The 21,834-nt window shown below is 48.1% G+C and overlaps 1 protein-coding gene across 1 annotated transcript in view; it reads left to right on the plus strand.

Annotated features, from left to right (window-relative positions):
* The window catches only part of mapkbp1 (mitogen-activated protein kinase binding protein 1), a 394,016-nt gene that overhangs the window by 191,541 nt on the left and 180,641 nt on the right, over window positions 1–21,834 (plus strand). Inside the window, exons 6-9 of the mRNA XM_086003669.1 lie at window positions 3,227–3,364; window positions 4,972–5,154; window positions 11,492–11,652; window positions 16,806–16,995. Of these exons, the coding sequence (XP_085859795.1) occupies window positions 3,227–3,364; window positions 4,972–5,154; window positions 11,492–11,652; window positions 16,806–16,995 (672 nt within the window). The remainder of the gene's footprint in view (window positions 1–3,226; window positions 3,365–4,971; window positions 5,155–11,491; window positions 11,653–16,805; window positions 16,996–21,834) is intronic.

A 21,834-nucleotide genomic window follows, 5' to 3' on the forward strand; every position in this document is an offset into this window, starting at 1 on the left:
AGCACTTTGAGAGAGGTACTACAAAGATTGGATAAGGCTGGGTTACGGCTCAAGAGGAGTAAGTGCACTTTCCTGGGGAATGAGGCCGTGTTCCTGGGACACAGAGTGGACGCCACCGGGCTCCATCCAATCAAGGAGAAGGTACAAGCACTGCAGGAGGCCCCAGCTCCTACCAATGTGACTGAGTTAAAAGCTTACCTGGGACTGCTAAACTATTATAACAGATTTTTACCAAACTTGGCAACAGTGTTAGCACCTCTTCACAGACTTCTGCGCAAGGAAACCATCGTAGCAGAGTCAGATACTCTGAGTACTGCTCAGGAGCAGCAGGTGGCTCTACCACAACCAAGCAGGGACTTGACTGTAAGACGTTCACCAAGGCCTCGCAAGCCGCCAGAGAGATTGATAACGACCTGCTAGATTTGTGCAGTATGGACTATCGTTAAAGGAGTTTCCTTATGGGACTTTTTAAGAATGTTGTTAAGAAATTAATGTAAACTTAAGATGGAGGGGGGGATATAGTAATCTGGGATGTAATGTTTAAGTTATCCACCAGATGGAGCCAAAGATTAAGGGATCATATTCACCAGTGTTTAAGGTAATGTCCTGGTACACCAGTTAGTATGGTAATGTGGCATTGCATTATGGGTATGACTCAGAGGGGTTCCTCCATCTTGCATCGTGCAGTTAGAAATACTGGCCTAGAAATTGGGTTGGTAGCGCCGGCGCTGAGCGCCTAAAGAGACCTAGAATTGGGGCGAAGCGCTATGTTGGGGCGGACGCTATGAACATAGCGCCAACTCAGATATTGACTATACATTTAGCGCCTGCGCTAAGTGTTTGCGCGCGCCCGCACGCGCAAGCAGCTCATGGCGTCATTTCAGTGTGCAACGCCTTTTAGGAGCGCCTGAGCACATATTGGGTGGCGCCCGGAGCCTTAGCGCCCAGCGCTATTAGTGACAGTTCAAGGGAGGGCTAACAGGCCCTTCTCAGAGTAGGGGGGCGCTATTTAAAGGGGACAGCTCTACTGCAGAATCTTCTGCCACTTGGCCTGCTCATTGCGCTCGCTGCTAGAGAGAGTTGGCGAGCTAATGTGGAGCGGAGTTCTGGGATTTGAGCTTTACAGTACTTGGTACCTTCAACCCTGTCCGAAGCACTTGCACCACTACACCTAAAAGCCTTTTGACCAACTGGCATCGGAATGGGAGCTTGTTTGGAGGGCGACGGACCTCATCTGCACTCTGTGCAGCAGTCATGACGACCTGCCTTGCCCTGCGGGGAGACGGTGGCCGAACTTGCCTAGCCCCCCTGCGTTGCTCCATGCCGCTTGGTCCGGCAATGGGTTCATCCTCAGAGCCACCCCCCCCTCCCCTCCAGGGGACTACTATCCCCAGTCTGCAGATGTCTCCACTCCCCGGATTCTGCAACGGCTGGTCCGGATTCCTCCTGGTCCTCACCTCCGGTGGCACTGGCACTGGCAGCTTCAGCGCGTTGAGCCCGAGTTGGTGCTGCTTCTTCTGAAAGTGGGAGGTGGAAGAGTGGCTTTAGCAAAAGGACAGGTTTGCTGAAAGGCATGCCAGATTGCGGCAAGGCTCTGACATGGCTGCACACTGAGGATGCATGCTGGCGGGGGGACTAAGTGGAAGGCAACAGGTGGAAAAGGTGAGAGTCTTACCCTCGCTGTCGGTAATGGGGTCGGCAGATGCAGTGGTCACTGGACCAGACAGACGTCCTCCAAGTATCTGGTGCACTCTCTCCTCCAGATCCGTGAGAGTGACCACTTGTGCAGGTCCGCCACCGGTTCGACGCTGCTCCTTTCTAATCTGTGCCATCTTGGACTGCAGGGGAAAGAAGGGGAGGTTCTGTTACATGAGGCCTTGAGACCTCATCGCATGCCCCCATGGTGCAAGAGCCCTTACATGAGGCCTTGAGACATCTGTCCATGTGTGTGGCCAGAAAGGGCCATGGGTGCATACTGACAGATGGCCATTGGCGCATCATTGCAGCAGGGTGCCCGAAGTCAGCTGCAGATGGAGGGAAGCACTAGTTTGGTAAACCATCACTCACCCTAACGATCCGTGTGAGGTCGCTGAATTTCTTCCTGCACTGAACAGGGGTCCTGGTCACCATGCTGCTGGAATTCACCCTCACAGGAACCTCCCTCCAAGATCGTCGATAAGCCTTCTGATTTGGCCTCTTGCCATTATCCGGATACAGGACCTCTCGACGGTGTTCAACTGCAGCCACCAAGTGGTCCAGAGCCTCAGTGCTGAAGCGCTCTGCTCTCTGCCTAACCTTTTCCATAATGCACAAGTTTCTAACGCCAGACAAGGGCGAGCGCCGAATCTAAGGCCTACAGGGCGTTGGGTGTTTAAGCTCAGTCCGACTGACCCGCCCCTTTAAGAGCCGGCCGACGCCTGTAGGTCTCGTGCTTTCCCGTAATTGAGTTCACCTGCGCTGCGCCCGTCCGCGTCGATATTGAGTAGCGCCTGACCTTTTGCGCCTTAAGAGCACCGTGCAACGGCTGATTTAGCGCCTCAATCCCCTTTGGAGGCGATGCAACCCAATATCGCGCCAGGCGGCGATAAGTTTCATCTGGCTATAAACTTTGCGCATCGCCAGTTCTAAAGCCTCAAGCGGGGCTATACCCAATTTCTAGGCCACTGTGTTTTGCTTGCAGCCTGTAAGAGGTGTTTCTCTGCTACACCGTGTAATAAACAGTTGGGTTTTCTGCCTAAGAACTCGCTTATCTCAGTTTCGGACCTTACCACTCGGATATCACAACTGAACAGTGTGTTACACAGAGAGAGCTGTGTGTACTGAACAGTGTGTTACACAGGGAGAGCTGTGTGTACTGAACAGTGTGTTACACAGGGAGAGCTGTGTGTACTGAACAGTGTGTTACACAGAGAGAGCTGTGTGTACTGAACAGTGTGTTACACAGGGAGAGCTGTGTGTACTGAACAGTGTGTTACAGAGAGAGAGCTGTGTGTACTGAACAGTGTTACACAGGGAGAGCTGTGTGCACTGAACAGTGTGTTACACAGGGAACTGTATCACAGACTGAGCCTTTCTTGGCTGATAGTTTCAATACTGTCAGTACTGTCACCCCGCGTTCTGTTAATTGGAGTGTCTCGGTACAACAATTAATGCAACATTTGTGGTAGCCATTAATTAACAATGATTTGCGGGAATGTTAAATGAGTGTTTCTGGATTCTTAAATAGAAAAATATTGTCGTGGCAGCCAATAAGGTATCGAGCAAGGTGACAGCTGTGTCCTTCTCCGAGGATAGTAGTTATTTTGTCACCGCCGGCAACAGGCACATCAAGTTCTGGTACCTGGATGCGTCAAAAGCCTCTAAGGTGAGGATATCTGGCCAAGCTTAGCCACTTCTCTCTCACAGTCTGTATGTTTGTTTTTCTCACTCGCTGCCTGTATAAAAACATGGTTGCGTCTATTTGCAACACCTGATTTCTGATTGGTCCCCTTGGAGGACAAGACACACCCAGCAATTTATCTGGAATGTGTAATTAGATCCTGCCTGCCTAAGTAATGAAGTTCTTTGCAATGTGTAATTTGAGCCATTCATTCTGACTGCCAGGCTCCAGACACAGCTCAGCTCTAGACACAGAGAACAGACAGGGCTCACCCTCACGGGCTAGGACCTATCCCCACCCCGCTCCCCCAAAAAAACAAGTTCCCACCCCCACCCCGAGTTCCTGACCTAACCCCTCCCCCTCCCACCCCTGGGGACCACCTCCCAAGTTCCTGCCCCCCCCCCCCCCCACCCCGAGATCCTGACCTCCCACCCCTGGGGACCTCCTCCCAACAAGTTCCTGACCCCCACCCCCATAGATGGGGCATTGTGTGTGGGTCAGGGATTGTTAACAGGTTTATTGGGTATGAAGTAAATAGTGACAGTGTTTCCTGACCTTCTCTTCCCCCCCCCCCCCCCGGGTTCCTGACCTCCTCTCCCCGCCTCTGATCCCCTCTCCCCCCCACAATATCCTCTCTCTCTCTCCAGCCTCCAATCCCCTCTCTCTCTCCCCACCCCATATCCGCTCTCTCTCTCCAGCCTCCAATCCCCTCTCTCTCTCTCCAGCCTCCAATCCTCTCTCTATCTCCAGCCTCCAATCCCCTCTCTTTCTCCAGCCTCCGATCCCCTCTCTCTCCCTTCCGAGCTTTGTGTAGCTGTAGCAAAACCTCCTCCCCTTTATATTCTACCCTCGAGTTATAAAGGCTATCATTCCATTAGCCTTTTTGATTAGTTTTTGTACCTGACCACTACATTTCAGTGATCTGTGTTCATGGACCCCCTAAATCGCTTTGGACCTCCGCTGTTCTCAGCTTTTCACCATTTAAAGATTACTCGGATCGATCCTTTTTTGGTCCAAAATGGATGACCTCACACTTAGCTGTGTTGAAATCCATCTGCCATAGTTTCTCACACTCACTCTGTCAATGTCACTTTATAATTTTATGCTCCCATCTACACTTATTATTATACCACTAATCTTTGTGTCATTGGCAAACTCTGATATATGGCTCTTGATTGCGTTATCTAAGTCATTAATATAGTGTGACAAGTTGAGGCCCCAGCACAGATCCTTGTGGGACACCACTAGTCACTTCCTTCCAATTTGAGTACACACCCATTATCCCTACTCTCTGTCTTCTGCCGCCTAACCAAACTCCTAACCAGTTCAATAATTTGCCTTCAATTCCATGAGCTTTAATTTGAGCTAACAATCTCTTATGTGGAACCTTATCAAATGTCTGCTGGAAGTCCATATAAACTATCTGTATATAAACTCTCTGTATGTACATTTGTCCCTCTCCATGTGTCTGTTTTTCTCCTGTCTCCCACTTCTGCTCTCTCTTGGTCTGCTGGTGCCCTTCTGCCCCATCACTGCCGCGTGCTCTTCCCTGTCGGGTGACCAGTGACGGAGATTCCCCGCCTGTGTTTCAGGTCAATGCCACGGTCCCTCTGCTGGGCCGCTCGGGCCTGCTGGGCGAGCTGCGCAACAACTTCTTCAGCGACGTGGCGTGCGGGCGCAGCAAGAAGGCTGACAGCACGTTCTGCATCACCACCTCCGGCCTTCTGTGCGAGTTCAACGAGAAGAGGCTGCTGGATAAGTGGGTCGAGCTGAGGGTAAGTGCCGTTGGGAATCTGCCCCTTTAAGTCTCAGTGGGGCCAATGAGACTCGCTGATGTGTGCAGTTTGTAGCCCCGACTGTTCTCGAGTTTTGTCATAGTGCTTCTACTACACTTGATTATGTTGCTCTCCTTTCTTCCTGCCTCTGCTTAAACCACGTAATCTGCTTATTTCTGTAAGCGTCTAACGTCACATTGATTCCTCAGTGTCAGCCGTGGTTCAGTTGGTAACACTCCCGCCTCTGAGTCAGAAGGTCATGGATTCATTCTATATCATTCTATAATTCTAAGAAAGAAGGGCTTAAAAACAGAGCAGATACAGCACAGTAGCATTACCCCCACCTATCCCTCGCTTTCTCCTCCATAAAAAGATGAATGATAAAGAATAACTCATTCCCTGCTAGAAATAGAAGCAGATTCAATAATAACTTTCAAAAGGCAATTGGATAAATACTTGAAGGGGAAAAAAAACTGTTGGGCTATGTGAAAGAGCAGGGGAGTGGGACTGAATGGTTAGCTCTACAAAAGAGCCGGAGCCGGCACAGGCACGCTGGTCTCCTTCTGTGCTGTGTCATTCAATGATTCTAAGATTCTGTAAGTTCCACTCCTTGAGCACATAATCTAGGCTGACACTCCAGTGCTGTGCTGAGGGAATGCTGCACTCTCATAGGTGCCGTCTTTTGGACGTAAAAGATCCCAAGGTGCTATTTGGAAGAAGAGCAGGGGAGTTCTCCCCGGTGTCCTGGTCATTATTTATCCCTCAACCAACATCACTACATCTGATTATCTGGTCACTATCTCATTGCTGTTTGTGGGAACTTGCGGAGTGCAGATTGGCTGCTGAGTTTCCCACCTTACAACAGTGACTACGCCTCAAAAGTACTTCATTGGTTGTAAAGAGCTTTAGGACATCCTGAGGCCATGAAAGGTGCTATAGAAATACAAGTTCATTCTTTTCTTCCGCCTTATCTTCTGGTGTCACCCCTACACAGCTCTTCAATGCTTCATTCTATAAATTGTATTGATTGAGACCCTGGGAATTTTCGCGGACGTTCTCCCGATTGATCGCCGTACCCGGAATGGAAGATTGGGGGAAGCCCCCTTTTTTCAACCCGTGTAAAAGAGGTTTCCGCTGAAGTTACAGGAGCCGATCCGGAGGACCTCCCAGGAAATTCCGGGTGAGGCAGTTTTGTTGCCTCAATGCCTGGGACTGCTGTCCTGAAGTTTCCACGATAGGGTCTGGATGCTCCCCCTGGTGGCTTTAGTGGGTAAAGGTGCTGACCAGGGTAACCAGAAGGCCCCAGCGTTTAGCTTCTGGCTTCAGAAAGGGGCAGGGACAGGGAGCACTCTAGCTGGGCCAGCATTACTCCTGGGGAAAGATCAACCAACCAAGGTTCATTTTCCAGTCATGGAGGTGTGGCTGTTGGATGAGGTGAAGATCGGGCTTGGGTGGCGATGCCCTCTGTGGTTGAACAGCCGACTGGCACTCTGTGTCCGGGCTCATACACATGAACAATCAGGTAAGGTACCGGGAATACTCGGTGCCTGTGGAACCATAACCCAGCACCATCAGGAGAGCAGCTGAGAAAACTGGATGGGGGAGGGGAAAGCGATCTGACCTGATGACGTTAATCTGTCCGTCAGGGGCTGTGACAGGGGATGGGCTGCCTTTCAGTTCAGCGGGGATTATGAGGTGTAGCGGAATCATTGCTCTGCCTTGTGTAGGAAGCTCATTGTAGAGTTGTGAAAAATCATGAGCCTTTCCGCTGAGCTCTCCGGTTCTGCATCGCCGAGCAGTTCTTGCAGAGATGGTGCCAGGTGATGCTGGGATTCCTGGCCCACAATCAGTACTCTGTCATTGCCAGTTCATGGACCTCTCCCTGGAGCGGCTCCCGGGGACCAAAGCCTGGGATGTCCCCTCCCGAGGACTCCTGGTGGGATGCAATGCCCCACCTAAGAGACCACCATGTGTAAGGCTGGCCACTGAGTGCTGGCAGATTATTCGACCAGCACCTGGCATCACAGCCGAGCCCTCACCAGATCTCCACTTCATCTAGCGGGACTCAGTGGGCAGTGATCCAGAGAGGGAATTATTTCCCCTCCCCTCCCAACCCAGGGGCACTGCCCCAGCTGAGGGGAGGGTCCCCTGCCCTGTACAGATTTCTTTTTCCTCTCTTCCCCCAGAGAGAAGTGGGAGGATTCGCAGTCTGACAGGCTGAATGACCTTAACCATCTTTATACAGCCAATGAAGTACTTTTTGGAGTGTAGTCACTGTTATAGTGTAGGAAACGCTGCAGCCAATTTGTGCACAGCAAGGTCCCACAAACGGCAATGAGATAGTATTTCAGTGGTGTCACTCGAGGGATAAATATTAGCCAGGACAATGTACGGTATATGTTAAGTAAAAGGAAACGGTTTGCTCCCATTTGATACTGTGGGTTTCGTGCAGCTGTATGCAGCACAGTGGGCAAGTGGTACGCCCGCACTAGCAGAGGAGCTAGCATTTAACAGTGGAGAGAGCTGTGCTGATGAAGCTGGCATCTATTGTTCCAGCTATGAGAGGTATATGTGGGAATGTCTAGCTCCTGTGCGATATGTGTGTGTCAGTGTCTGCCTTCCTGTTAACCTGCACTGGAAATGCAGCCAAGTAGAAGGATAGAGATGGGATGTGTGATGTGATGTGTGCGTGTGTGTGTGCGTGTGTGATGTGTGTGTGCGTGTGTGATGTGTGTGCGAAGTGTTCTGTCAGCTCAGTGTGCTGCTCTTTACTGCATCTCTAACGCTTGATTCCCTCTCCTCTCCTGGCTGCTCTCCCTATATTGACTTTGAAAGAACGCAGACAATACCACAGTAAGTGTACATGCCAGTGTCAGCATCCTCCATTACGCGTTCAGCTCTGACATTTTCCATTGTGTGTCTGCATCTCTGTGACTAACCATCGTGGTCTGTTACACGCGCATGCAGGTTCAAGGAGCAGCACTCCGTCATCTTGTCCCTCTTTTAATTTGCTTTGTTGGCAGTTTTTGTGTGCGTGTTGCTGGTAAAGGTGAAGGGTGTTGCTGCACCATGTCCCTTTTACCCATCACCCCTGTGCTCGCTGACCTACACTGGCTTCCGGTTTGGCAACAATCGATTTTAAAATTCTCATCCTTGTTTTCAACTCCCTCCATGGCCTCCTCCATCCCTATCTCTGTAACCGCCTCCAGCCCTCCAGCCCTCCAAGATCTCTGCACTCCTCCAATTCTGCCCTCTTGAGCATCCCTGATTATAATCGCTCCACCATTGGTGGCCGTGCCTTCAGCTGCCCAGGTCCATAGCTCTGGAATTCCCTGCCTAAACCTCCCCGCCTCTCTACCTCTCTCTCCTCCTTTAAGATGCTCCTTAAAACCTACCTCTTTGACCAAGCTTTTCTTCACCCATGCCAAAAAATCCAGAGGGGGAAAAAGAATTTTTATAACGCAGCAAATTGTATGATCTGGCATGGTGGTGGAAGCAGATTCAATAATAACTTTCAATAGGGAACTGGAAAAGGGAACTTGAAAAAGCAGGGCTGTGGGGAAAGAGCAGGGGGAGTGGGACTAATTGGATAGCTCTTTCAAAGAGCCGGCACAGGCACAATGGGCTGAATGGCCTCCTTCTGTGCTGTATGATTCTATGATTCAATCATCCTTGTGGCCTCTCTTGTGTGAAGCTCCAAATTTATTGCAGGTTTGTGTCGAGATAGAGGCAGTTTTGTGCACACATGTCCAATAGAGACTGGGCTGAAGCTACAATAACTAGCAGAGAGACAGAGGAGACGTTTATCCAGTCAGCCAAGTTCTAGCAGTGAAAGGGCAACACCGTGACACTGATCTCACAATTGTTTTGTCCTCCGCCCGCTTCCCAAAGGCATTGACTCAAGCTGGGGTATGGTTCAGTGGGGAACAGCCAGCCATCTGACACCTCCCTCCAAGTGGCCATTCCTCGCGGGTGTCAACAGGAATTTGACCAGAGGGAAAAAGCATGGAGCCATCATCCTCACGCACGCCCTTTCCAGCAGGATTCACTGGATGGTGAGGAGGAAGGGATTTCTCACCCGCCCCCCCCCCCCCGCCCCAGCACCAGGCATGCTGAGACCAACCATAGAACAACCCAATTGAGGTCAAGGAACTCAGGAGCGAGCCCTTGCCCGCGCAGCTCAGCACCTCGCTGGACGGTGCCTTCACTAACTAGCTGCAGCGCGAGCAGGCCTGAGGCCGATGCGGCTGTGCAGTTTGGCCAACTTGAGCCCCGACATGCTTTTCCCAGCCAACAGTGAATCGCGGAACGATCGACGCGTTACGACTGTGTCCATCGGTTCTGACTGGCCCTCGGAGACAGGGTGAGGGGCCGTGGGAATCAGGGGAAGAAAGACACACTAACAATGTCGATAATGGGAGAGCTCCTTCAGCAATGTCATTATTTTACTATTTTTATTTTAAACTGTTATTTCATTTTCATTTTAATGTACGTACTAAATATCTGCCCAGTGACTGCCTGGAGCAGCAAACAAAGGGTTGCAGCTCCTTTACTCAATCAGCATGCAAACCGTGTGATGCACAGCTTCTGGCACTTTGACTCCTCCCTTCAGTTGAGCGATGTGGTCAGGTAGAGCAACAAGGACTGAGATGAGGAGAAATTTCTTCACTCAGAGGGTGGTGAATCTTTGGAATTCTCTACCCCAGAAGGCTGTGGAGGCTCAGTTGTTGAGTATATTCAAGACAGAGATTGATAGATTTTTGAATATTAAGGGAATCAAGGGATATGGGGATAGTGCAGGAAAGTGGAGTTGAGGTAGAAGATCAGCTATGATCTTATTGAATGGCGGAACAGGCTCGAGGGGCTGACTGGCCTACTCCTGCTCCTATTTCTTATGTTCTTAATCGGCTCAAGGGGCTGAATTGCCTACTCCTATGTTCAACGTTTGGGGAGAGAATCCTAAATTTCCACTACAGGAGCTGGTTCCCAGATCCAATCTTGCACATTGTCTGATAGCGGCATGGGCAAAGTACTGGGAGCTTGGAATGGGATGGGAGGAGAAATCACTGGCTTTGTGTAAAATATGTTATTTTGTTGGAGAGAGATCTTAATGGTGCCTTTGTTTTGCCGACTTATATTCAACTCAAGCCCACAAGGTCATCACGCGCACAGTTAACCAGACAGGACAGGACAGGACAGGAGGGGAGGAAGTTATTTTGTTGTGTGTTGATGGTTCACACACAAAAGAAAAGTCGTTACTCTACAGGACAATAAGTTTTGATGAGTGAGTGTTCTAAGGGAGTGACTGCTTCCATTCTGCGCTAATGGAGGCTCAATTACCAAGTGCAGCTGCACTGTCCTGACAGATTTACGAAGTTGAGAATTGTTAGGAGATGCAAAAAAGTCATTAAGTTCAACCAGCCCATTGCTTTTTGACAGACCTGCCCTCTCACCATATCCCTCAATCCCTTCTTTCTACTAAGCCACAGCTCATTGCTTCTTAAACCATTGATGCAGCCTTCCCTGGTAATGTATTTCTCAATTCTAATGCCCCTTGGGCAAAAAAAAGTTCCACTTGACTTAACTCCTAACTTCCTCATTTTTATCTGTGTATCTCCCCTGCTATCTAACTGAACAATTTGCCTGGAGACATTTTCTCAAATTCCTTGTTAATCTTGATCACATTAATTTGATCACCTCAGTCACCTTTTCCCAAGAAAACAAACCCAGCATCCTTATTCTTTTCTTATACCCTAAATTCCTAATATCCACATTTGTGTTGCTCTCCTCTGTACATTAATATCCTTAAGAACATAAGAAATAGGAGCAGGAGTAGGCCATTTGACCCATCGAGCCTGCTCCGCCATTCAATGATCTTCTACCTCATCTCCACTTTCCTGCACTATCCCCATATCCCTTGATTCCCTTTAAACTTCAGATTCTCGCCACCCGTCTCCCCATAAAAACAAATCACTGATGCAAATATTTTAAATTCTAAACAAAATGGGGTTTTAGTGCCTAATTGTGTGACCCCCACTGTGCGTGTTGCTGCCCTTCTCCTCCCCCCCCCGCCAATGGGCTGCTCCACTGATGATGTCATAAGTTGGACCTTCTCATTCCCTGCTCAACCTGTGACATCATAAAGTGGAAGAGTTCATTTGAAGACAGGGGAGCACCCAAAATCTTTGGCAGTAACAAATGATTTTTTTTAACACAGTACCAATTTGGGGTTTTTTTATCCAAAAAGTCCACCGTTAAGAGGGTCCTTTTTTATCTTAAGAAGAAACTGCAGTGAATTTAATATGTTTATAATGTTGATACTTTCCCCTCCACACAGACCACAATGGCCAACTGCTTGTCGGTCAATGAGGATTTTATCTTTTGCGGCTGTGCAGATGGGACAGTGCGGCTTTTTAATCCTGCTAACCTCCATTTCATTGCCACAATGCCCAAGCCACACTACCTGGGCATGGACATCGCTGCTGCCACAGAGCCGAGGTGAGATTTGCGTGGGGTTAATGCTGTGATGGGGTGTGGGGGCGAGGAAGCTGGGAAAGCTGGCCCAATGTTCTGCAAAGATCTCCTGTCTGCAGCACCGTGACCGCTGAATACTAAGTTGAGAAATGGTTCACAGAAAGAAAAACTTGCATTTATACAGCACCTTTCATGGCCACCAGACGTCTCAAGGCGCTTTACAGCCAATGATGTACTTTTGAAGTGTCGACACTGTTGTAATGTAGGAAACGCGGCAGCCAATTTGCGCACAGCAAGCTCCCACAAACAGCACTGTGATAATGGCCCGATAATCTGTTTTTGTTATGTTGATTGAGCGATAAATATTGGCCAGGACACCAGGGAGAGAACTCCCCTGCTCTTCTTCGAAATAGCGCCATGGGATCTTCCACCTGAGAGGGCAGATGAAGCCTCGGTTTAACATCTCATCCGAAAGACGGCACCTCCGACAGTGCAGCACTCCCTCAGTACTGCACTGGAGTGTCAGCCGCTCAAGTCTCTGGGGTGGGACTTGAACCCACAACCTTCTGACTCAGAGACGAGAGAACACAGAACATTAAATTTACTGGACACGAGTGTCAGTAAATGTGGATCACACGGTCTTCTCACAACAGTGAAGTTGTTGACTCCTTTGAGTGAGGCCTGAAAGAAAGGGCATTAAAGAGATAGAGACATGGCACAGGCGTACACATACACTGGCAAATGCACAGAGACACGGGGAAAGAGGCACACAAACACACGCAGAGGTACACAAACACACACAAACATGTACACCCGCACATGCAAACACATGCACAAACAAACACACACACACGTGCACACACACAAACACATGCAAACACGCACGCACGTGCATACACAAATGCACCCACAAATACACACGTACACGCACACACAAACGTACACACACACATGCACACGCATACGCACACACAAATACAAACGCACACAGTGATAGACACAGCACCAAGCGCATGCATACACAGGCAAATGCACAGAGGCACGGAGAGAGGTTCGCACAGACACAGCACAAGTGCATGCAGGCACACACTGGTAAATGCAGAGAGAGAAAGCAAGGCACACGCAGCAAGAAACATATACAGAAACACATATACATTAGGGGAGCTAGATGGAGTGTTGTGAAACAAAAAGGACACAGACTAACATAAGAGAGAGCAAGATAAGTACTGTAAATGGTTGGAGAGACAGGAGACAGACAGACAGGTTAATAAAAGGGCAGAGATAGGTACACAGCAATACACATACTGGGAGTTACATGGAAACAGAGATAATAGAAGCAGAGATACAGATGGAGAAGCATGCACAGAGGGAGATATACAAAGAAAAACGCAAATATACAGATATGACTGTGAGACAAGATATAGAGACACAATCAGAGGGAGATGCACACATGATCATACCAAGCTAAAGAGAGCTACAGAGACAGAATGAGACAGGTTTACAAGACAGACAGGACCTCTAGCCCTAGAACAGGGGAGTTCTCCCCGGTGTTCTGGCCAATATTCATCCCTCAACCAACATCACTAAAACAGATTATCTGGTCATTGTCACACTGCAGTTTGTGGGACCTTGCTGTGCGCACCTTCCCTAGCCCAATCGCAGCACCCTTGCCACTGCCCCAGCTGAGATTGAACATGGACCAGGAAACAGGACCTCTAAGACTCAGTACCACACCAGGCAGTGCACGTAACATGCTGGAGCTGAGGCTGGTGATAGCTGCCCACAGTCCCTTTAAGTGGAGGCCAAGGTGGTGCTGAGCGTGAGTGTGCCATTCAGTGTAGAGTCCAGAGTGGGGTTGTTGCTCGAGGGAATGCGGTCCTCTGTCCCTCACTCACTCTCTCCAGAGGCTGTGTTAATGAATCTGGGAGTCGAACAATACACACATAGAGTGAGCGATGAATCCTTTGCTTGTTCCAGGGAGGTGGCTGTCAGCATGTGAAGTGAAAGTGGGCTTGATGGCATTTGGCTCGGTCAGAGGGAAATCTGTTCACGGCTCCACGCAAATATGTCACAGATGTTTGAGAGGCTTGACCTTGAACACAATCATTCAGCACTTAAAGGGATAGTACCACTGCTGAATTGATCCCATTAAAGAAGCAATACATCTTTTATTTTTGCTGCCAATTTTTTCCGCTCATCTCCTGATAGTGCGACTCGTGCTTCAGTATGGCTAAAGGGATCCGACGCCCTCCAGTGCCTCACCCAGATGCCCATTCTTTGCACCTATGGTTCCTGGAGCTCTCCACCACTGAGGGTTTTCTTCACCTCATGTCTGGGTCTGTTGTAGACTAATTGATCGAGATTGATTGCTGTGATTAGTCAACATTACCGTTGTATCATGTGACTACCAGGATGGTAGAAGGCAACCTAGATGGACCTTGGCCTGTCTGCATCTAAAAATTCTTATCTTCCAATGTTTCTCAAGTGTAAGCCCAGAAAGTGAGTGTTGACTGAGGAGAGTGTCACTGCTGAGCCAGATCATGTTCTCTCCTGATTTTTAAAAAAATATTCATTCTTGGGATATGGGCGGCACTGGAAAGGCCAGCATGTATTGATTATCCCTAATTGCCCTTGAGAAGGTGGTGGCCAGCCACTTGAACCTCTGCAGTCCATAGGGTGAAGGGACCTCCACAGTGCGGTTTGGGAGGGAGTTCCAGGATTTTGACCCAGCGACGATGAAGGAACGGCGATATATTTCCAAATCATAGTGTGTGACTTGGAGGGGAACTTTGAGGTGGTGGTGTTCCCATGTGCCTGCTGCCCTTGTCCTTCTAGGTGGTGGAGGTCGCGGGTTTGATGTCCTCTTATGTGCAACAGGGATCACTGGAGAGTGACCACGTTGGGAACCCTGGCTGCCTTCCTTCCTCTCCTAATCTGGGGTCATTGATGCGAACTAATACCCCTCCCCCAGCACCCCCCCCCCCGCCCCACCCGCCCCCCAACAGCTGGCTCCAGTTGGGATTAGTTAACATGGACCAGGGATCAGGCCTGGGACCTTCCTCGTTTGTACAGCTCAGTAAACCAGGGTGATCTGATCACTGTGCTAGGCAGAGCCTACACATACTGCAGTCAGGGTGATCTGATCAGTGTTCTAGGCAGTGCCCACACATACTGCAGTCAGGGTGATCTGATCACTGTGCAGGCAGAGCCTACACACACTGCAGTCAGGGTGATCTGATCACTGTGCAGGCAGAGCCTACACATACTGCAGTCAGGGTGATCTGATCACTGTGCAGGCAGAGCCTACACATACTGCAGTCAGGGTGATCTGATCAGTGTTCTAGGCAGAGCCCACACATACTGCAGTCAGGGTGATCTGATCAGTGTTCTAGGCAGAGCCCACACATACTGCAGTCAGGGTGATCTGATCAGTGTTCTAGGCAGAGCCCACACATACTGCAGTCAGGGTGATCTGATCAGTGTGCCAGGCAGAGCCCACACATACTGCAGTCAGGGTGATCTGATCAGTGTGCTAGGCAGAGCCCACACATACTGCAGTCAGGGTGATCTGATCAGTGTTCTAGGCAGAGCCCACACATACTGCAGTCAGGGTGATCTGATCAGTGTTCTAGGCAGAGCCCACACATACTGCAGTCAGGGTGATCTGATCAGTGTGCCAGGCAGAGCCCACACATACTGCAGTCAGGGTGATCTGCTCAGTGTTCTAGGCAGAGCCCACACATACTGCAGTCAGGGTGATCTGATCAGTGTTCTAGGCAGAGCCCACACATACTGCAGTCAGGGTGATCTGATCAGTGTGCTAGGCAGAGCCTACACATACTGCAGTCGGGGTGATCTGATCAGTGTTCTAGGCAGAGCCCACACATACTGCAGTCAGGGTGATCTGATCAGTGTTCTAGGCAGAGCCCACACATACTGCAGTCAGGGTGATCTGATCAGTGTTCTAGGCAGAGCCCACACATACTGCAGTCAGGGTGATCTGATCAGTGTTCTAGGCAGAGCCCACACATACTGCAGTCAGGGTGATCTGATCAGTGTTCTAGGCAGAGCCCACACATACTGCAGTCAGGGTGATCTGATCAGTGTGCCAGGCAGAGCCCACACATACTGCAGTCAGGGTGATCTGATCAGTGTGCCAGGCAGAGCCCACACATACTGCAGTCAGGGTGATCTGATCAGTGTTCTAGGCAGAGCCCACACATACTGCAGTCAGGGTGATCTGATCAGTGTGCCAGGCAGAGCCCACACATACTGCAGTCAGGGTGATCTGATCAGTGTTCTAGGCAGAGCCCACACATACTGCAGTCAGGGTGATCTGATCAGTGTTCTAGGCAGAGCCCACACATACTGCAGTCAGGGTGATCTGATCAGTGTTCTAGGCAGAGCCCACACATACTGCAGTCGGGGTGATCTGATCAGTGTTCTAGGCAGAGCCCACACATACTGCAGTCAGGGTGATCTGCTCAGTGTTCTAGGCAGAGCCCACACATACTGCAGTCAGGGTGATCTGATCAGTGTTCTAGGCAGAGCCCACACATACTGCAGTCAGGGTGATCTGATCAGTGTGCTAGGCAGAGCCTACACATACTGCAGTCGGGGTGATCTGATCAGTGTTCTAGGCAGAGCCCACACATACTGCAGTCAGGGTGATCTGATCAGTGTGCCAGGCAGAGCCCACACATACTGCAGTCAGGGTGATCTGATCAGTGTTCCATGCAGTGCCCACACATACTGCAGTCGGGGTGATCTGATCAGTGTGCCAGGCAGAGCCCACACATACTGCAGTCAGGGTGATCTGATCAGTGTGCCAGGCAGAGCCCACACATACTGCAGTCAGGGTGATCTGATCAGTGTTCCATGCAGTGCCCACACATACTGCAGTCAGGGTGATCTTTCATCAGGTTACCAAAACCAGATACTTCTGGTTCCTGCTTGATCAAACATTAGTTTCAAGGTGGGCAACTGTGGCGTTTGGGGTTTGGCTCCCAGCTGTTGGAATTCTGTCCTGCTGAGGCACAAGCTTAACATTAGGTGCTTACACGGACGATGCACAGACTACCTGCAGAAGGAGAGGCTTTGACCCCTCTCTGTGCTGAGCCGCTGCCTTTTAAAATGTCGATCACTAGTTTATTAACATCTCTTTATTCCTCCTCCAGCCACCTATTCTCAAACAGAGCAGATGCCAAGTACCCAGACACCATTGCACTGACCTACGACCCCACGAACCGCTGGCTATCATGTGTGTACAATGACCACAGTCTGTACGTGTGGGATGTAAAGGACTTTAAGAAGGTCGGGAAAGTATACTCTGCTCTCTACCATGCATCCTGTGTCTGGAGTGTCGAGGTAAGGCTGCCAATAAACTCACCATAGAAAGATATTTAGAAAATAAATTAAACAAGTGCAATTTCCTCCTTAAAGTGCCTAGGATGCAGGTTTGCATCTGTGGTTCCTCACACACAATCTCTCTCCCAGTTTCTACATTACTACAGTGACTACACTTCAATAGGACTTCATTGGCTGTAAAGCGCTTTGGGACATCCTGAGGTCGTAAAAGGTGCTATATAAATGCTAGTCCTCCCTCCCTCCCTTTCCTTCCTCCCTTTCTTTCCTCCCTCCCTTTCCTTCCTTCCCTCCATCCCCCCTTCCACATTGGCAATACCTGGTTACAGAGCAACATTGTCCAGCCACAGTTGGCCCACTCACTTCGGATGGTGTGTGATGTGGAAGACTCAGAATATTGTCACTCGGTGGTAATGTTAACTGTGGGTAATGGTGTAAAACAGGCGATATTGAATTATACCATTATAATTGGTTTGCTACTGTCACCGGGAGGTCGATTTAATGACAAGTTCAGTGTCCTTTGAGACGACATTAGTTGTGATCTAAGATCACGTAACAGGTTGGGCCTTGAGAAGACCCTCATCATCCCATCATGCGATTGTGGAGCTCCTAATCAGACCCTGGAGCACATCAATGAGCACTGCCCTCAGAGGAAATTCGCAGGAAGCCTACAAATATCCATGCTGTTACACCAGAAGCTTTGGCCTGGATACCTGACTTGGATATTGACATTTGATTTGCTTTGCTACTACCATACGAAAGAAGAAGACCATTATTATACCATTATATTTCATGCCCGAATTATCCTTTCCGTTGAAGTCAATGGGAGAGATGTATAATGGGCGGCTGATCCAATATCACCCATTATACGCCATTGTCCAAAGATTACCTCCACAAACTTTGTCCGGAACCACAAGAGTAATATATGTCTTGATGGACATTCCCTCTCCGGGACGCTGCTCCATGGGATGATGAGATGTGAGCCTGGATTCACGACCCATCACACAGCGAGCAACAGATTTCAGCCATGCTGCTGTGGGCAGTGGTCAAGTGGAGCCAAAGCACTTCCCTACAGGAAGACAAATAAAGGGGAGCTACCAGACCCATAGTTCTGTTCAGTAGTTCTATTTTGATGCAGCATTAATTGCTGCATAGAAGCTGGGATAATCTTCCTCAATAGAAGCTGGGATAATCTTCCTCAATAGAAGCTGGGATAATCTTCCTCAATACAAGCTGGGATAATCTTTCTCAATACAAGCTGGGATAATCTTCCTCAATACAAGCTGGGATAATCTTCCTCAATAGAAGCTGGGATAATCTTCCTCAATAGAAGCTGGGATAATCTTCCTCAATACAAGCTGGGATAATCTTCCTCAATACAAGCTGGGATAATCTTCCTCAATACAAGCTGGGATAATCTTCCTCAATACAAGCTGGGATAATCTTCCTCAATACAAGCTGGGATAATCTTTCTCAATACAAGCTGGGATAATCTTCCTCAATACAAGCTGGGATAATCTTCCTCAATACAAGCTGGGATAATCTTCCTCAATAGATGCTGGGATAATCTTCCTCAATAGAAGCTGGGATAATCTTCCTCAATAGAAGCTGGGATAATCTTCCTCAATACAAGCTGGGATAATCTTCCTCAATACAAGCTGGGATAATCTTCCTCAATACAAGCTGGGATAATCTTCCTCAATAGATGCTGGGATAATCTTCCTCAATAGAAGCTGGGATAATCTTCCTCAATAGAAGCTGGGATAATCTTCCTCAATACAAGCTGGGATAATCTTCCTCAATACAAGCTGGGATAATCTTCCTCAATACAAGCTGGGATAATCTTCCTCAATACAAGCTGGGATAATCTTTCTCAATACAAGCTGGGATAATCTTTCTCAATACAAGCTGGGATAATCTTCCTCAATACAAGCTGGGATAATCTTCCTCAATACAAGCTGGGATAATCTTCCTCAATAGATGCTGGGATAATCTTCCTCAATAGAAGCTGGGATAATCTTCCTCAATAGAAGCTGGGATAATCTTCCTCAATACAAGCTGGGATAATCTTCCTCAATACAAGCTGGGATAATCTTCCTCAATACAAGCTGGGATAATCTTCCTCAATACAAGCTGGGATAATCTTCCTCCATAGAAGCTGGGATAATCCTTCCTCAGTACAAGCTGGGATAATCTTCCTCAATAGATGCTGGGATAATCTTCCTCAATAGATGCTGGGATAATCTTCCTCAATAGATGCTGGGATAATCTTCCTCAATAGAAGCTGGGATAATCTTCCTCAATAGAAGCTAGGATAATCTTCCTCAATACAAGCTGGGATAATCTTCCTCCATAGAAGCTGGGATAATCCTTCCTCAGTACAAGCTGGGATAATCTTCCTCAATAGATGCTGGGATAATCTTCCTCAATAGATGCTGGGATAATCTTCCTCAATACATGCTGGGATAATCTTCCTCAATACAAGCTGGGATAATCTTCCTCAATAGAAGCTGGGATAATCTTCCTCAATACAAGCTGGGATAATCTTCCTCAATAGATGCTGGGATAATCTTCCTCAATACAAGCTGGGATAATCTTCCTCAATACAAGCTGGGATAATCTTCTCAACAGAAGCTGGGATAATGCTTCCTCAATACAAGCTGGGATAATCTTCCTCAATAGAAGCTGGGATAATCTTCCTCAATAGATGCTGGGATAATCTTCCTCAATAGAAGCTGGGATAATCTTCCTCAATACAAGCTGAGATAATCTTCCTCAATACAAGCTGGGATAATCTTCCTCAATACAAACTGGGATAATCTTCCTCAATAGAAGCTGGGATAATCTTCCTCAATAGATGCTGGGATAATCTTCCTCAATAGAAGCTGGGATAATCTTCCTCAATACAAGCTGAGATAATCTTCCTCAATAGAAGCTGGGATAATCTTCCTCAATACAAGCTGGGATAATCTTCCTCCATAGAAGCTGGGATAATTCTTCCTCAGTACAAGCTGGGATAATCTTCCTCAATAGATGCTGGGATAATCTTCCTCAATACAAGCTGAGATAATCTTCCTCAATAGAAGCTGGGATAATCTTCCTCAATACAAGCTGGGATAATCTTCCTCCATAGAAGCTGGGATAATTCTTCCTCAGTACAAGCTGGGATAATCTTCCTCAATAGATGCTGGGATAATCTTCCTCAATAGAAGCTGGGATAATCTTCCTCCATAGAAGCTGGGATAATCCTTCCTCAGTACACGCTGGGATAATCTTCCTCAATAGATGCTGGGATAATTTTCCTCAATAGATGCTGGGATAATCTTCCTCAATACATGCTGGGATAATCTTCCTCAATCCAAGCTGGGATAATCTTCCTCAATACAAGCTGGGATAATCTTCCTCAATAGAAGCTGGGATAATCTTCCTCAATACAAGCTGGGATAATCTTCCTCAATACAAGCTGGGATAATCTTCCTCAATACAAGCTGGGATAATCTTCCTCAATAGATGCTGGGATAATCTTCCTCAATAGAAGCTGGGATAATCTTCCTCAATAGAAGCTGGGATAATCTTCCTCAATACAAGCTGGGATAATCTTCCTCAATACAAGCTGGGATAATCTTCCTCAATACAAGCTGGGACAATCTTCCTCAATAGATGCTGGGATAATCTTCCTCAATACAAGCTGGGATAATCTTCCTCAATACAAGCTGGGATAATCTTCTCAACAGAAGCTGGGACAATCCTTCCTCAATACAAGCTGGGATAATCTTCCTCAATAGAAGCTGGGATAATCTTCCTCAATAGATGTTGGGATAATCTTCCTCAATAGAAGCTGGGATAATCTTCCTCAATACAAGCTGGGATAATCTTCCTCAATACAAGCTGGGATAATCTTCCTCAATACAAGCTGGGATAATCTTCCTCAATAGAAGCTGGGATAATCTTCCTCAATAAAGCTGGGATAATCTTTCCTCAATAGAAGCTGGGATAATCTTCCTCAATACAAGCTGGGATAATCTTCCTCAATACAAGCTGGGATAATCTTCCTCAATAGAAGCTGGGATAATCTTCCTCAATAAAGCTGGGATAATCTTTCCTCAATAGAAGCTGGGATAATCTTCCTCAATAGAAGCTGGGATAATCTTCCTCAATAGAAGCTGGGATAATCTTCCTCAATACAAGCTGGGATAATCTTCCTCAATACAAGCTGGGATAATCTTCTCAACAGAAGCTGGGATAATCCTTCCTCAATACAAGCTGGGATAATCTTCCTCAATAGAAGCTGAGATAATCTTCCTCAATACAAGCTGGGATAATCTTCCTCAATACAAGCTGGGATAATCTTTCCTCAATACAAGCTGTGATAATCTTCCTCAATAGATGCCAGGATAATCTTCTTCAGCAGAAGCTGGGATAATCCTTCCTCAATTACAGCCAGGATAATCTTGCTCAACAGAAGCTGGGATAATCTTCCTCAATAGAATCCGGGATAATCTTCCTCAACAGAAGCTGGGATAATCCATCCTCAGTAGAAGCTGGGATAATCCTTCTCCATAGTAGTTGGATCACCCTGACTCTTAATGTCAGTCCCTCAACTTGGTTTTTGTTGAGGACCAAGAGGAAGATACAACAGGACAGCACTGAACCCTGATTTCAGTGCCACAACCGATCAGGCCCAGAAACATGTGGGACAAAAAAGTCATCGAGGGGCCACAGATGAAAGGAATTGGACCACAAATGGGACAGGGCGAATGAGACATTTTAAACTCTCATGACCTAGGCTGTGTAACCTGACTGGCAACTGAGAAGTTATACGAATTTCAGCCCCTGGTTAAG

Source organism: Somniosus microcephalus, chromosome 12 (assembly GCF_052327205.1).
Source record: "Somniosus microcephalus isolate GS21.2 chromosome 12, FLI_Smic_1.0, whole genome shotgun sequence".
In the NCBI taxonomy this organism is placed as follows: Eukaryota; Metazoa; Chordata; class Chondrichthyes; order Squaliformes; family Somniosidae; genus Somniosus; species Somniosus microcephalus.